Source organism: Poromitra crassiceps, assembly GCF_964638095.1.
Source record: "Poromitra crassiceps genome assembly, chromosome: 20".
Classification (NCBI taxonomy): domain Eukaryota; kingdom Metazoa; phylum Chordata; class Actinopteri; order Beryciformes; family Melamphaidae; genus Poromitra; species Poromitra crassiceps.
The window spans coordinates 1346051-1364083 of NC_139637.1; the positions used below are offsets into that span (position 1 = coordinate 1346051).

An 18033-nucleotide genomic window follows, 5' to 3' on the forward strand; every position below is an offset into this window, starting at 1 on the left:
CACCTTCTTGTCTCACAGTCATCTCACACTCCTTGTACTAACCACCACGATGAAACTACATCTACCAAACCTTGGTCCCAGAATGAGAGATTAGATTTCTCATCTCCAAGCTTTTGAAAAAGATGAAGATCCCCCTCTGACTGTTCGACATGTCTCTCTTTCTCCATCACTACGGCATGGCCCATTCATGCTACACCTCGACTGGCTCCTGGGGGGAGACTTTTGAGCCTTGGTCCCAGATTGCACATCTATATATATATATATATATATATATATATATATATATATATATATATATATATACTGTATATATATATATATATACTGTATATATATATATATTTTTTTTTTTTAATCAAGTTTAACAACCTTTTTTTAAGAGTTCTTTGATACTCCACAACTCCCGTCCATGCTTCTCCTGGCCTGCGTCCTGGGATGAGCATCGATCTCAGACTGAGCCTTGGTCCCAGGTTGCACTTGAAGTTTCAGAGCTCCATGGTTTTTAGACTGTTGTCTCATATTCTAACACCTCTTTGCTGCCCATCATGCTACTCCTGTACTGTATCCTGGGGCTGACGGGTGATGTGGTCTCCAGAATCAGGATGGTTTTGCGGAGGCGGCGGTCAATAAAGTGCGCGTCCCAGGCTGGGTATCGCTTCCTTGGGAGGTCGATGCGGATCACGGGGCCCTCCTGGGCCCGGAAGGAGGAGGAGGTCCTGTGGAGGAGCGCCGGAGAGGAGGAAGGGGAGGGGCGCACCTGGAAGACAGGCAGGCAACTGTCCCTGTCTCTCTCCCTGTCCCTGTCTCGCTCTCCGGGGACCGGCTCCCCCGTCTCTCTAGTCCTGGGGAGAGTCCTGGGAGGGCTGGTGATGACCACGTCCGAGCCCCCTGGGGTTTGAGAGCCTTGAGAGGGGGTGAGGCAAGCATCGATCACTCCCGCCACCCCCTCCCCCTCATTCACGCAACCTCCCCACCGCGAGCCAAGAACGGGCCCGTCCGGGTGCAACCAGCAGTAGTACACCAACATGAAGAAGGTCCCCAGGGCGAAGCTGCATGCCACCAGGCAGACGACCACCAGGGCGTAGGAGTGGGAGGTGTGCGGGCCGCGGTAGATGTACCAGGCCGCGGTCAGCGCCACGTTCTCGGCCAGCGTCACAGACCAGTAGACGGTCATGCGGAAGCGGCTGGGGCCCTCCTTCACGTTGAACCAGCAGAAGATGTAGATGATGCCCACCACCATGTTGTAGATGATCTCCTCCCACTTGGACATGCAGAAGTCGGTTTCGCCTTGAATGATCCAGAAGGTCATCACACACCTGGAAAACAAGAAATAAACCGGCTAATAATGATATGATTCCGACTAGTACCAATAATAATCAGGTGTTCTAGGTCTAGAACCATGTAAAAGAAACAGACTTGACATTGACGATATCGCCAAGAAGAACAGCCTTCTTTCACACGTTACTAGGAGCGCTATTATGCTGATTTTGTTCGACCATGCTGACAGATTTTCATCTGTCTTTAAGAAAAACCAAAATAGAGAACGTTCTACTAGCATTACCAATGCCATAATTCTCCATGGGCCAAGGAGCTTTGTTCTATCTTTGAGGATGTTGATATGGTTTATATCTATAGAAATAACTTGTGCTGTAATGTAAACCTTAAATCTTAACCTTAAATCAAACATAAGCTTCTACTGAAATATGAAGAAAATGGCTTGAAAATGTACTGTCAAAGCCTAAATTAAGGACTTATGTGAATCTCAAATGTAGTTTTCGCCCTGAACTGTATGTTACATCTCGTTTATCAAGAAGCCAAAGATCCTTGGTTGCACAGCTGAGAGCTGGTATTCTTCCCTTGGCCATTGAAGTTGGATGATTCAAAAACATTCCAGAGGAAAATGTGAGCTCTGTGATCTGGGAGAAGTGGAAAGCGAGTCATTTTATTTTATATTCTACAAATTATGATGACTTAAGAGATCTGGGGCCCTATTCTCCCACAGGCCTTAGGCTTAAAAACTGGCCTTAAACGCAAAAAAAGTGCCTTGCGCCTGCCTCGGGAAGATAGCAACATGGCTTTATACCCCGAAATGCGCTTTACGCCAAACAGGCGTGGCGCAGTGCCAGAATGGGCATTTCGGCCTTAATACCGGCCTAACGATATCTTCCGCCCTGGCGTTAATTTAGGGCTTAGCGCTTTTCAAAACCAGGCCTATTCAGTGCGCTGGTTGCGCAGAGCTCTCCTCTGCCATCTGACTCTCTGTCCCCCTTCTCTCTGTGTCACTCCCTCTCTCTTGCTCATCAGACAGGCACAATACGACTGCTGGAAAAAAAAGTTTGGTCTTCTCTCTCTCTCATTCCCTCGTGCATCAGACAGCAGACAGGCACGCCACAGATGTGAAATCTCCCAGTATGCATTGAGGCGCATTGAGGCGAATCCGTTTAAGAAGAAATAGCAACCAAATCAGCTTAAATAGGGTAAGTGGTAGATCGAAATAATATTTCTCTTAACACAATTGCAATTGTGGAACATTTCAATATTGGACAAAATAAAATGGCGAAATCAAATCACAACCCTATGTGAAACATATATATCCCTCGCAGATTTAACGTGATTTAGATAAGTGACAGCGTAAGTTCTACTGTCATGTCCTACTGTGGTGTCCGCTCCAATATATTGGCCCTACTTCACATTTAGTTTTACAATAAAAACACTTCTGCAATGACTTTACATAATGTAGGCTATATTTATGTTCATCATCCTACCTGCAGCAGGGGAGAGAAAACAATATCATTCTGGACAAACTTTCACCAATCTAATCTCATCATTTCTTCTAGCCAATGCGTTTAGAACATTATTTTCACTTTGATCTTGCTATAGTGTAGCGTATTTACATGCTTGCAGTATTTAAACTGCAGTTAGATTGGTTTGAGAAGCATAATAATATGGAATAATAGCCTATATAATATGGAGACAGACAGACGGGATGAATGAGGGGGGGGGGGCAGAGCACTTGGCTTGTCTGGTTTTACTGGATTGCTCCGTGGAATTGGAGCTTAAAAGGCAAGCTTGTGACTTGTGACTTGTGACTGCACTTCCCCAATGAGCAGACTGTGCATAATTTTACGCTTAAAACGCATGGTTGTAATGCTTAAGGCTGCGTGTAGCGCCGACACCAAGATATCGAGTGGGCTGGTCCACGCCCACTCATCTGCGCTGCGCTGGGCGCTCAGCGCAGTTTATAGGCTGATGCAACGATAGGGGCCATATTGTTCAATGACATCCTTCAACAAAACTCTGAAATATTTTGGTGGGCAGATGACAAAAAATTATGTATTTAAGTGTGCAAATTTTGTTTCAAAAGCCAGGAAAAGAAGACAAGATACTTCATTTAATTAGTGGCCGGGCCAGCGAAGCGGCCAGGCCACTTCTTGTATTTGCCTTTATTATTATTAGGGGTCCAAGCACGAAGTGCGTGGATCCCTATTGTATCTGTTCCGTTTATTATTGTTATTATTCTCCGCTAAAACAGTATGCACGTCAAAAACCGTAAGGGGTACAGTAGCCAGACTTTGCACATAGGTTGGAAATGTGCCCCACTACTCAGAGACAAAAAATGAGCCATATTGCCAGATGGTGGCGCTATAACAGCCGACTGCACGTATTGGCCCATAACTGCTGAACCGTGAGGCGTAGAATCAAAATTCCACATCTGCTGGATTCCCTGGATCAATACGCATCTATCCATATAGACCACGCCCATTTAAGTCTGCTAGATTTTCCGCCATCTTGGACTTTCTCAATAACCTACTTTTGCGAACTCCTCCTACACCGTTTGGCCAAATCACACGGCAATTATTTTGGGACACCTATGGACTAACCCGACCTAAAGTTATTAAAGGATTTTGGATACGTGTAACTGTCTTGAAATGATAAATGTTTAAACTTTTGATGACACATGCCCTGACACTAAACACACACAAACACACACACACACACACACACACACACACACACACACATACACACACACACACACACACACACAAACAAACAAACAAACAAACAAACAAACAAACAAACACAAACACACACACACAGACACACACACACACACACACACACACATATATACTAAAATGGCCACCACGGCTGTACTTCATCTCCCAGAGTGCTTCACTCCACACACAGGTGTCATACACACATACGCACGCACGCATGCACACACACACACACACACACACACACACACACACACACATGCACACACACACACACACACACACACACATACACACACAGACACACACACACACACACACACACATTTATATATATATATATACACACACACACACACACACACACAGACACACATACACACACAGACACACACACACACACACATTTATATATATATATATACACACACACACACACACACATGCACACATACACACACACACACACACACACACACACACACACACACACACACACACACACACACACACACACACACACAGCCCCTGGTGCAAGAGATGAGCCAGGGAATGGGGTTACTCTCACAAAAAACTACACTTCCCAAGATGCAGCAGCAAAATGGCCAACCAATGTCTAAATGATCCTCAAATCGGCTGTGATTTGGCCTAGTCCTGGACGTCACTGAAAGATGATATCAGAACATCATCATGATGTAATTGTGTTTGCTGGGAGCCTTCTTTCAGATATATGAGAGGAAAAACATTCCAATACATTATTGTGTCTTCAGATGTGAAAGGTCCAAAAAGAGAATTCAATCTGAATTATCCTTGTCACTCATGTGCTCATTGTAACAGCACAACCCACACCAATTAGTTCAAACACCTCCATTCAGGGCAGACTTTTAATGTAAAGTGGTGCATTATGTGTGTAATACAAAAATGTCCTTAATGGTAAATGGACTGCATGACAAGCTGCCATGCAGGGTGCTGGCTATAGTCATCAAAAGCAATTTCAGGGATAACACCATCAACTTTCTGTAGTGGACGCTACTACGCCCTATGGTTTGATGTGTGTGTGGGAAAGACTCAATGACAACTGAAAATTCTGATTTCAGAACACAAAAGCTCCATCATGAGACAAGAACTAACCTCTCCTGTTGCAAAACATGTTCTTTAACACAGCCACGCAATCTCCAGCTAACATTTCCAAGATATTGAACAAGTTGATGAGACACCACAAAATAAGGAGGCAACATGTTGAGTTTTAATTACTGTTACTAACTTAACTGTCTGAAGTTGAAACTTGCTCATCCCACATGGGGTTTGAACTTTGAGCCTTTAGTTAGCATAAGTCATGAGCTTTACCAAGTGAGCTATCCAGAATGTTGTATTTAACTTTGTACACCATACTATATGTACCGGTATCTGCAGAGCCAGAGAAGTGCTTGTAGTATTGACAGTATGTTCTACCCAAATACCACTTTCTGTCCAGATACTTAAAGGGATATTGTACACAAAAACTGCTTTCTGTCCAAGTACTACTTCAAGTCACAAGTACTTATGGTTTTAAAGGTGTATTCAACCCAAATACTACTGTCTGATCAAGTACTATCATTTTAAAGGTATATTCTGATGTTTATTTCTGCTCATACTAATGAGGTGAACAAGAAAATGGAGATTGGAAGTCTTGAGGTCTCTAAGGTTGAAAAATGTTGATCCCTAGGTAAGGTTTGAACAGTGGGCCTCAAAATCTTCAGATATTGCCAATCTGGTTCTTTAAATGTTCTTGTTCAGAAATGTATTTAGTACCAGCTATTTTGTTTATTTTACAGCCTTGAGTTATACATTTTCGGCAGCACGATGGCCTAGTGGTCAGTGATGTTGCTTCACAGCAAGAAGGTCATGGGTTCAAATCTTTCAGCTTCCCTCTCTGTCCACAGCTTCCTTCTGTGTTGTATTTGCATGTTCTCCCTGTCCTCACTTGGGTTTCCTCCCACCACCAAAAGACAACGTATGTTATGGTTAATACTTTAATGTCATACTGAGCTTAATATCATACTCCAGATCAGTAGGTGGCAGTACTGCACCCGAAAGCTAGCTGAAAGAAGGGGAAGACATAATGTCATGTGACATCGTTACCACCACACTTGCAGAGGTAAGCATGGCTAGAGTATGAAGTGTTTGTGGCTCACCAAGGAATCAACTGTTGTAGTTTCAGAAATATGTAATTTATACCTGGCTGTTTTGGTAGGATCATCTGCTTTGATATTATGTAGTGATGGGGTAAAATTGAGTTTTGGATTGGTTGAAGTATGGATTTCGAGGTATTTAATGAGCTGACTTGTGTGTTTGTAGAGTCAGTGTCCAAACTAGCATTCCAGTGTAAAAGCTATATTAAAATGACTTTACCAAGGCAGTCTTCTCAGATAAAACCCTTTATTTAAAGCCTTAGTTCATTTCAGAACAAAATAAAAAGCCACACTTGGCCTTCATCAGGGCAGTGTTGAATGAGGCAGTTTACACAGAATATAATCACACAGGTAGACAATTGTGACACCTGTTGAGGAGAAGGGGCCAAAAAGCATTATCTCACTATATGACAGCCAGTGGCATGGTTTGGCCTGGGCTTTCGGGACTATAGCACCGGATCTTTTATGAAAAGGCCAGAATATGAAAAATATTTATTTATCTTATTTATTTATTTTACAAATAAGAATAGCTGCCCTCCCCTTAATGCTTTAAAGCCCTTAAAATAAAGCCCTTAAAATAATAATAATGGTATTGGTGATCAGAATTCCTCAGTCTCATCCTCTCTGTGTGTAAGTGAAATAAAGGAGGAGACATCACTCTCGTCATAGCGTATCTGTAATGTAACAGTGAAACTACATCAATACAACCGTTCTTCTACATTCTCTAATTGTTAACTTCTTGTAAATTAAATGATGCCAATGCTGAATACTGCCCTCTCAGGACCCCTGATGGTCCCTGGACCTCACTTTGAGAACCACCGAACTAGTTCTTAAGTATTCATCTAAAATGGCACAAATTGTTGGGAACCCAAATAGACTCTGGAACAGCCATACCTTTTTTAGGCTTCCTATACAACACACATCTTCCACCCAGAACATTCACCTCTACACAGTGCCACTCTGTTGTTATTCTGGTCCTCAATACTATTTAATATATTAGAATTTGCATGTTTAGCATTCAAAATAAAAGCAACACAATGGATGTTTTTTATAAGGCACCACTGCATGGAAGTGGACATCCCAAGCAGAAGATCTACCTGTACAGGAAGCCTAAAAAAAGATACAGATGTTCCACTCTATGTGCCAAAATAGACTAAGTTCCCAGATTGGACATGGTCTCATTACCACATTAGCAAAGTGGGCAAGTGTCCAGAGAGCCCTAAACCAATGAGGACCATTAACCATTGACGGCACTCTTTTGGTACTGCCCCCTAGTGGCAGTTTTCTGGACAGAAACTGAGATGATTGTATTGTCTATGTAATATATATTTGGCTATATATGTATAAATTAAGAGACTATAAGTCCTATATCTACATGTACTGCTTCAGCTCAAAATGTACCAAAGAACATAATGTGTAAAATAATTGTTGTAAAATTCAAATGATGTAAAAACAAAGCATGTCCTCCGAAGTGGGGGGGTGGTGGAAGGGTTAATAAAAATAAGAAAATAGGCCTTTTGCTGATTATTTTTTAATTGTTTAGATGCTGTTTTATCCAATTAAATTGTGTACTATCACTCATAAGCATTGAATGAGAACTCATCCAGAAGTCAAACTTTATCACTAACAAGTTCATCAATTACTTTTCTTTAAAAGAGGCTATTGTGCTGTACATGGTGTTTATAGAGCTAAATAGACCCGAGATAGCAGTTATTTAAGGGTCAAAATAATGTATACTATTTCAAAGTAATATGCTGTATGTTTGTGAGTTGCCCCATACTGTTGGGTGATCAAACATATTTGTATGTGGAGGCCACTAGAGGCTTGTGACAAATATCCATGTCCATGGACTGTGGTCATAATAATACATCTGACTGTTTGCTAATGTGTGATTTATCTTCATGGGTGAGTATTGACATAAACCATTCTTTACAGTTGTGTTAACTACCCTCTACAATATTACAATTCAGTTTATTACACGTTTTTGTCCTTGAATTAGCAGCAAAGACACCCCTATCCACGTCATCCTGGCTCTCCATGAGATAAGAGACTTCCAGTCCAGCTCTTCCCCAACAATACTCCTCATTACTAACTTCTTCCCAACTGCCATCAGCCTCATCAAGAACAGAAGACTGAAAAGCCCATGCTACTAAGGACTCTACCACAACCTCCCCCCAAATATCCCCCAAGCACAGCTAGTTCACCAACAAGCATTATCTTAACATTATCTTCGCCCCATACCATACACCAATTTAAGACTACAACCACCACTGTGATCTGTGGGACCGTTTTGATATTTTCAATGCATGTAACTATTTTAATAAAAGATATAACCCTACCTGTTCATGACTTTTCTTAAATATTTTCCCTGACAAAACCATTCACATGTACTACAGACCATGTATAGAAATACAATTTTATGAGAAAATATCAATTTTGGTTAAACAGACCTAAGATGACAGTAATTTCTTGTCAACATAACTTATACAATTTCAAAGTAATATTCTGTCTAGTTGTCAGTTGTCCCATGCTGCTGTTGGACCAAATTATTTGCATCTGTAGGCCAGTATGGGGCCTTGTGGAACACACATTTATGTCTATGAACCATAGTCATGATAATCCTGTTATATGTAATCTATTCTCATTAGTCAGTGTTGACTAATGTGTGGTAATGTGGTTAGTTTGGTCTGTATAATTAAGAAGTTTCTGCCAAACAAAATGTCTATCATCTGACCAACCTGAGGCTTAATTAAGGCGGGATCTACAAATGTTATTCAATGTTTTTTCAACTGTGAATCACACAGTGCATATGAGCCTCCCACTCCATGTCCTGCAAAAGAAAAATGCATGTGTGGACACAGTTGAAGATCAATGTGATGACACAGGCAACAAAAAGTTAAGGATGAGCAGTATAACATCTGCAATTTTTGTTTATATACTTAACTTAATGTGCATTTGCCTATATATGTGTATATTAAGAAAAACTGTGCTGTATCTACATCTGTATGATATATGATATTTTCATTTATATTGCGCCCCTCAACCAACTTTTACATTGGTCCAAGGCACAGCCTGGGGGAAATAAGCAATTAAAATAAATGAATAGACAGGACAATGGAGACAGGGAACCAGGCAGACGGACAGACAGAGAACATACTCATAAGCCCCACAGCAGCCAAACTCATAGATTTGTACTACATTCAGATATATGTATATTTTATAGACCATTGTAAAAACAAAACTATAAGATTTGCTAATTGTAACCTAGTTACTACTTGTAATCCTGCAGTGCAATAAACGGCACTATTAACCAATCAAAGTTTGGACTGTGGTCAGGCTCCATGTGTACACCAGATGCTGTGACACAATCACAATCACAATTAACAGAACTGTCAACCAATCAAAACTAGACCTGTGGTCTAGTCTATACCTGCACCAGATGTTGTAAATCACAATTAACACTACTGTCAACCAATCAGAGTGGAGTCTGTGGCCAGGCTCAGTATATATCTACACCAGATAAAATCAATCATTCTAGTCAGGAAAAAGACAAAGTTGCTACAGGTTGGTAGAAGAAATGCTTTTTTTAATATCCAATTTAAGCTTACAATCTTTACACATGAGGTGTAATAGTTTGTGCTATTATTGCTGACTTGTAAATGTCAAACCAATTAAGACAGTGTTCACATGCTAACTTATTAGCCAGTAACCAATAGGCCACTAGATGTTTGGTTTCCATTGAATTGAAGAAAAGTTTACACTACCTTAAAATGTTTCATTATGCCAATTCTGTTTACTTTAAAGAGACAGTGTGAATATGTTCACACCTACACTGTGTGTATTCTTATCCCTGTGTGTTTAATTCCAACTAATTAAAAGTAAAAAAAAAAGTTCTGTCTTATATGCTTATGCAGGCCAAGTACTACAACTAGTGCTTTCAGTCATCCAGTAACAAATAATGATGTTGCCTTTTACCTCCATTTCAGAAAATGGCATCGCCAGCAAAACAAGCGAAAGTCCAAGGATATGTACACGAACTGACAGAAATCAAACACTTCACCAGAGATCACTCCAAAACATACTTCAATGCCGTTATTCAAGAATCCACACAATTCACTAAACTAGTCTCCTTCAACACCCACCTGCACACCGCCTTCAAAACCGCACAAGATAAGAAGTAAATATTTTACATTCCTAGCTTATACACCTGCAACAATTTTAATTTCCTTCTTCTCTGTATTGCTTTACCCCGTCTACATTTTACATCATCTATCTACCCTTTAAACAACCAGCCATTTTTTGTAACCATTAACTTGTGTTACTGCTTTCCTACAACCAGACTACTGTCTGCCACTCAATGCATTTACCCATCCAGACAGTGACTCATCACAACTGCTTATTCTCATCATGCCTGTACTTTTGTCTCTAGAAACCCAATCCAACTGGACAACATTCTATACGCAGCACCATGGAACAACAAACCACCGGACATAAAACTCACATATTACTCACAAATCTCACACCTAAAAACTCTCACCTTCATGTACGACTCATCATTCTCTTCACAAGCCACCACTACAGACATCGCCACCATTTTGGATGATGGACGCCACTTCCAAAAAGTAAGTCTATTGTCCTTTCTTGCAACCTATGCCACAGCATTGACATTAGATAAAACATACAATATCATGCAAAAACACTAATTGCACCTACTGAACATTGGCCATAATCTCTTTGAATCTTTACATTTGAATTGCATAACTCCAAATTTTCTAAAGTCAACTTGTATGCAAATGGGGTCATGTCAATGTGAACTACTTGTTATAAAAGCTAAACATACTACTTCCTATGACTAATTTGTCTGTTTATGCCATGCTCTTCCACAGATCAACATCACAGGCAAAATTCTCCATCAAAAAACCCCCACAACACAAATGACAACCTCAGCCGGCACCCTCATGGACAAAACAACATTCCTCCTCACCGACCCAACTGGAACCATTGATCTGGCTGTGTGGGGGGACTGGAAACCCAACATTGACAACTGGTACAACCTGACCAACCTATCTATACATACATACAAACAGAAAAAATATCTCACTACCACCCCAACCACAATATCAACAACCACCACTGCACTTACATCATACATACAACCACCACCACCCACCACTCAAACCATCTATGGTGAAGTCGCTTCTGCCACAGTCACAAACAAATACTTCTGTTTTTGTTTGGCACCCATCCCCACTATAAACCTGGACTCACTCACATACAAATGTGAGAAATGCAAACAAAGACGCAAAACAGAAAAACTTACCTGCAAAACACATATTCGATTTTCACTGTCCATCAATAACCAGGAAACAGCATACACGATCCCACTTGCAATCATCACACCACTACTTAAAAAATCACCAAGACAAATGACTACAGACGAAATAGAGGAAGCCATACTCATGCTCAATCACATCAAACTGGACATAATGGACGATCAAATCATAGCCATGACTCAGACTGACCCCCCTGACTCAGACTGACCCCCCTGCCCCCGACTCCGTATAGATCATGACTCAGACTCTGACTCTAAGACTTGTCCCCTCACACAGCCCAGCACCTCCAACCCAGCCAAAGACAAGATCAAAATTGATTAATACTTTTCTTTTTACTTTTTCATTTCATACTAACTTATTATTTACAATAAAATCTTATTGTTTGAATCATATCTGCCTCTTTTGCTGTCTTTTGTCCCAGTTTTGTATGCATTATATCCTAACTCCTTTAGTCAACCTTAAGCTTACACTTTTATTGCCAACTTGTAGATGTCCACTGTGCCCAAGCTTACCTTTTTAAAACATCTGAATAACAGACAAGTAACTTGTTAACTGATAACCTATTAAGCCACTAACAGTTTGACTTAAAGGGTGATTTACACAACCTGAATATTAATCTTGTTATACCTGTGATGTCCTGGGACACTCTGGAGGCCCAATAGGGCCAATCATTCAATCAAGCACTGCAACTCTCCACAGCTGCATAATCATCACACCAGGGGTGGAGGCAGCATTAGGGTAGGTCTGGCTTGCTTGTCTCATAGACAGAAGGAGACGCTCACCTGTCTGGTTGCACGTCGTGTCTCTCCCACACAAGGCACGACAGGGACTCTTTTGACGGCATTGCTCATTCCTGTAAACTGGTAGGCTATGCTCTGATAGCTGATGTTTTAATGCTGTTATGTGTGGCTGTGTTTTAAATTCGCTCTCTTTGCCCACAGAAGGAAACTGGAGAGCTTGATGCCGGCTGTATTTGGCTTTCACTCAATGCTCTGACTGGTATGCCGTAATGGAAATTGAAATTTACACTGTTTGTGTGTGTGCTCATTTTTTTTAATTAAAAGTTCTGTCTTATGTGCTTATGCAGGCCAAGTACTACAACTAGTGCTTTCAGTCATCCAGTAACAAATAATGATGCCTTTTACCTCAATTTAAGTAAATGGCATCGCCAGCAAAAGTGAAAGTCCAAGGATATATACACGAACTGTCCGAAATCAAACACTTCACCAGAGATCACTCCAAAACATACTTCAATGCAGTTATTCAAGAATCCACACAATTCACTAAACTAGTCTCCTTCAACACCCACCTGCACACCGCCTTCAAAACTGCAGAAGATAAGAAGTAAATATTTTACATTCCTAGCTTATACACCTGCAACAATTGTAATTTCCTTCTTCTCTGTACTGCTTTACCCTGTCTACATTTTACATCATGTGTCTACCCTTTAAACAACCAGCCATTTTTTGTAACCATTAACTTGTGTTACTGCTTTCCTACAACCAGACTACTGTCTGCCACTCAATGCATTTACCCATCCAGACAGTGACTCATCACAACTGCTTATTCTCATCATTCCTGTACTTTTGTCTCTAGAAACCCAATCCAACTGGAGAACATTCAATACGCAGCACCATGGAACAACAAATAAAAACTTATTGTTTGAATCATATCTGCCTCTTTTGCTGTCTTTTGTCCCAGTTTTGTATGCATTATAGCCTAACTCCTTTAGTCAACCTTAAGCTTACACTTGTATTGCCAACTTGTAGATGTCCACTGTGCCCAAGCTTACCTTTTTAAAACATCTGAATAACAGACAAGTAACTTGTTAACTGATAACCTATTAAGCCACTAACAGTTTGACTTAAAGGGTGATTTACACAACCTGAATATTAATCTTGTTATACCTGTGGTGTCCTGGGACACTCTGGAGGCCCAATAGGGCCAATCATTCAATCAAGCACTGCAACTCTCCACAGCTGCATAATCACCACACCAGGGGTGGAGGCAGCATTAGGGTAGGTCTGGCTTGCTTGTGTCCATACAGAAGGAGACGCTCACCTGTCTGGTTGCACGTCGTGTCTCTCCCACACAAGGCACGACAGGAACTCTTTTGACGGCATTGCTCATTCCTGTAAACTGGTAGGCTATGCTCTGATAGCTGATGTTTTAATGCTGTTATGTGTGGCTGTGTTTTAAATTCGCTCTCTTTGCCCACATGCCGGCTGTATTTGGCTTTCACTCAGTGCTATGACTGGTATGCCGTAATGGAAATTGAAATTTACACTGTGTGTGTGCTCATTTGTTTTAATTATCTTATCTATCTCTGCCCGCAGAAAGTATAGGAGAACTGGGCAGAGACTTATCCATTTGGCCCATTCGTGGCATGTAACAAGTATGTGTTTTGGTTGTTTTTGGTTTATTTGATTTATTTTGTTATATATTCCATTCTAATGGTGTGTGTTTCTCTTCCAACCAGACGGCAGACATATCTCAGTGTGGGGCGATCAGCCACTGTTTCCTAGGGCTTTTATTGTTGAGTTGAATATTTCCACTGTTGCAAAATATTCTGTGATTTCTACATGGTGATTAGACCATGATTTGTACAATACCAGTGCTGTGGTTGTGACCTAAACGTTGTCAACCTTTTGTACTCCTTTTTGGTCGACCACTGACTCACAGCTGGGCCGGGCCAGCGCGTCCTGACTCTGGGTGGGCTGTCGGGTGTCCGCCTCCACCTTCGTCGCAGCTGCCGGTGTGGGGCACTGGTGGGGGGAGCTTTTCTTCATCCTTCCACGTGAGGTGGTATAGTGATACGTCTTAGTCTTAAGTGTGCACAGGGTTTGGCGTGTAGTTTATGTTGTTTGTAGTGGGACAACAGGGGAGTGCATGCTTCCCCTTTTTCTGTAGTGGTTTTCTGCATGCTGGCTTGTAGTGCTGTTTTCCCTCCTTCTCTCCTCCTCACTAGGTGTTCCGGTCGGTGGGCTGCGGCGGGGCGTGGGAGCGCGCTCAGGCACCCCGTGGCGGAGACGGTACAGGTGGTTGGCCAAACTGGATGGCCACAAGCAACTGTACTTTTAGGATAGGCAATTTTATTTAAACTTTGTAATAAAACTGATGATTGTTATAATATACACGTTCATGCCTCAGTGGTGATTCCATTTGAACCAAGGTCATTTATCCTTTTTTGTCATTGGGTCAAGCTCCTTCCGCTCGTTAAACAGAAGGTGGCGTTGTCATACTGGAAATTCTTAACAGGTGCATTTACAGACTCTTAAAAGGTGCATCCTAAAGTGCGGGTTACCACATACCTATACCGAGACACTATGAATGTACCATGTGGAGTATCTAGTAACAGTTAGGATTTTACATTAATTTCATGACAAATGGTTCAAATTCTGGCCTTGTGCTTATGCAGACCAGATTTATGCAGGCCCGCGGGAAGTAGGGGTGCTGCAGGTGCTGCAGCACCCCCTAAATTTTTTCCAAAAAAAAAAAAAAAAAAAAACAATTTTTTTTTTTTTTTACAAATGTAATTAAAAATATTTTGCAGTGCACTATGTTCCTTTCTTGTTTAAGAATGTTTCGGGAAATGAAAATGTAGCCTATTTAAATAGAATTATCAACAATAACAATCAAGGAAGTTACATGCTTGTAGGCTATAGCAGAGGTTCTCAAATGTTTTTCAGTCAAGGACCCCTTACAAGATAGAAAATATACCGGGGACCCCCTCATTCTGATTCGTGATTTTGGGCTAAGCTTAATTGTTTCCACGGTAACGTGCTTGACTTTTAAATTGAAAGGTTTGTTAGATTAGAATGTAATCCATGAACCATTTTAGATTTAAAGCATACAATATTTTCATTGAACTATGAAGCTTTTGCAACAACAAAAAAGTTTTTATTTTTATTTTCCTGAAAACTTTTCGCGGACTCCCTGGCAAAGTGCTACGGACCCCTGGGGGTCCCCGGACCCCCATTTGAGAACCACTGGGCTATAGAGAAGAAGAAGAAGCGCGCATGCACGCACATGTTGTGTTGAACCAACCAACAACCAATACGAATTGTTTAATCTGGCAATAAAGAAATGTGAACTTGACATGCTATTTTAATAGCCTACTCAAAAATGCACCTCCCCCTATACAGCAAAGAGAGGAGTCAATGTTTCTTGATATATGCCATTCAGATCAGAATAATTAGTCTAGTCATTAAGTTTGCTGATAATATTTCTATCATGTTAAGTCTGTGTCATGTTAACTGGTGTATTCAGAGCAAATAGGGAGATATAGAGCATTATCATCATGCTATATATCTCCCTCTTTGCTCTGAATGAGTGAGAAAAGGAGAAAATACTGAATAATTACATCACAATAGTATCCTAATGTTAATTTAAAATTAGATATTCCTCTAAATATGGCAAAAAAATGTAAAAAAAAAAACGTCCAAATTTTCGAGAGTCCCTTCCTCCCAGCACCCCCTGCTTAAAATGACTTCCAGCGGCCCTGGATTTATGACTACCACCACTACTACAAAAGCATTGGCTTTTCATTGTAACAACCAATTACTTAGATCACCATTCAGGAACAGTTTGTTTAATCCTTTCCTCACTGAGCACATCTATAACCATGATCAGAAGTGTACAGTACATATATATACACACACACACACACACACACACACACACACACACACACACTTACACACATATACACCAACACTACTATTACTACTGCTACTACTGCTTGAACCCGGTCAGGTCACCAGATCTCAACCAAAATTTGTGCACTTGTGCACATACCAACTCTGACTAAATGTGCAATTCAGTGTCTATATTATCTGACATACACCCCCCAAGTCACCGGAAGCTTGGACCCCGCATCGCCGCTTGCGGCTATATTTATTATTATTTTTCTTCCTCCCAGGAAGTTCGACTTCCCATAGATGAAAACTAACCAAACTTTGCACAAAGGTCCAGTCCCATGCCAAACGTCTTTGACACAAATTTGGGGCCAATAGTCCTAACGGTGGCACTACAGCGACCGTCTAAAGTTTAAAACTTAAAAAAATCATAAAAAATCAGGCATACGTGCTACGGCTTTGTAGTCCATGGGCCAAGGCAAAAATCGGTACCACCTGAGGTGACCGCACAATTTTGTTATTTTTGTCTTCCTACATGTCTCTAGTTTATATTTTGGTTAATACTAAACAAACCTACCCCCATATAAATGACAAAACCCTGATTTCTGTGTATTAGTCCAGATGATATGTGAAAATGATGTTCCCTTTTTCATAAAAGCATGAAACTTGGTACGCTTATAGTTTGGGGCCCTGTACAGTTTCAGAAATTGAGCCATCGCAAAAATGCCTTGTGGCAGCCATTTTAATTTGCCATAAGCAAATTATGTAGTTTGCATCATATCTCCTGAACCACACACTGAAAAGGAGATGTCTATCCCAACGTTTTCATGGTCAAGGATTACAATGATACCATATAGAACATCATAAACTGTTAAAGTGACTAATCCAATGGTGAATTTGATGACGTTGTGAGAAGGAAATTACAGTATCTGATAACCGATGCTATAACTTCAAAGCCATGACCATTTTCTGGCTAAGATGTTTTGATGAGTGATTTGACTTATATAGACCCTTTGTTAAAATAGCGCCCAGGTCCCTCCTAAAGATCCTGGGATTTTCCTTGCCAGATGGCCAAATCCAAGATGGCCACTGGCGCCATGTTAAAAAATTGACTTTTGACCCAGAGCACATAGAATAATGTATGAAGACACTTTTCGGTGTAAGTGAACCACAAGGAATCCGATTCTGACATCAGTTTTACATTATGGCATAGTTTTGACCCATAATTCTAAGATGGCTGCCATCCAGTATTGTGGAAATGTAACTTTTGAATGGGAAGGTATACTGTGCGTTTGGGGTTTACCACAAGGAAGGAGATTAACAATGGTGGATGTTTTGGGAGTCATTTCAGAATTATGTTCACTGAAAAGATGTTAATGTCAACACCCATTTTACCTTGGTACTGCTGTACCAACTACCCCCAGGATTTCTTGCATTAAAATATTTAATGAATGTATGACAAGATAACTAAAATAAGCTCTTTTTATTAGCTGTAGCTATAGATTCTGAATCATCAGATTCCGCTCATCATCTTTAGCCAAGTATGCTGTGTCATACCGGTCGATCACACAGATGATATGTCAACATCACCATGGCGGGCAAGGATGATGGATGACACCATGTGGACATAGTCCGACCACTTGTATGGGGTGCCATCTTGTGTCTGCCGATCCAATTGCTGATGGAGTTGCCATCCTCTAGATCATGCCCATGTCAACGAGAGTGATGTAGGATTCTTGCAGCCCTACAGATTGGAGATAGAGCTTCTAGATGCGCTTGCTCTTCTGCGTCTTCCTGTATGTGCTGTTGGAGTTGAATAAGGCCACACATTCATCAAAAACACAATGTTCCAGCAACTCGTGGAGGTTTACAAGTTGACCACAACCAGGTC

At 41.0% G+C, this 18033-nt stretch overlaps 1 protein-coding gene across 1 annotated transcript in view; it reads right to left on the reverse strand.

The window, feature by feature from the left end:
* Nucleotides 1-502: 502 nt before the first annotated feature.
* LOC310794355 (XK-related protein 7-like) overlaps nt 503-18033 on the reverse strand; it is a gene marked incomplete at both ends in the record, with an annotated part of 145742 nt that continues 128211 nt past the window's right edge. The window contains one exon of the mRNA XM_083656346.1: nt 503-1316. Within this exon, the coding sequence (XP_083512472.1) occupies nt 503-1316 (814 nt within the window). The remainder of the gene's footprint in view (nt 1317-18033) is intronic.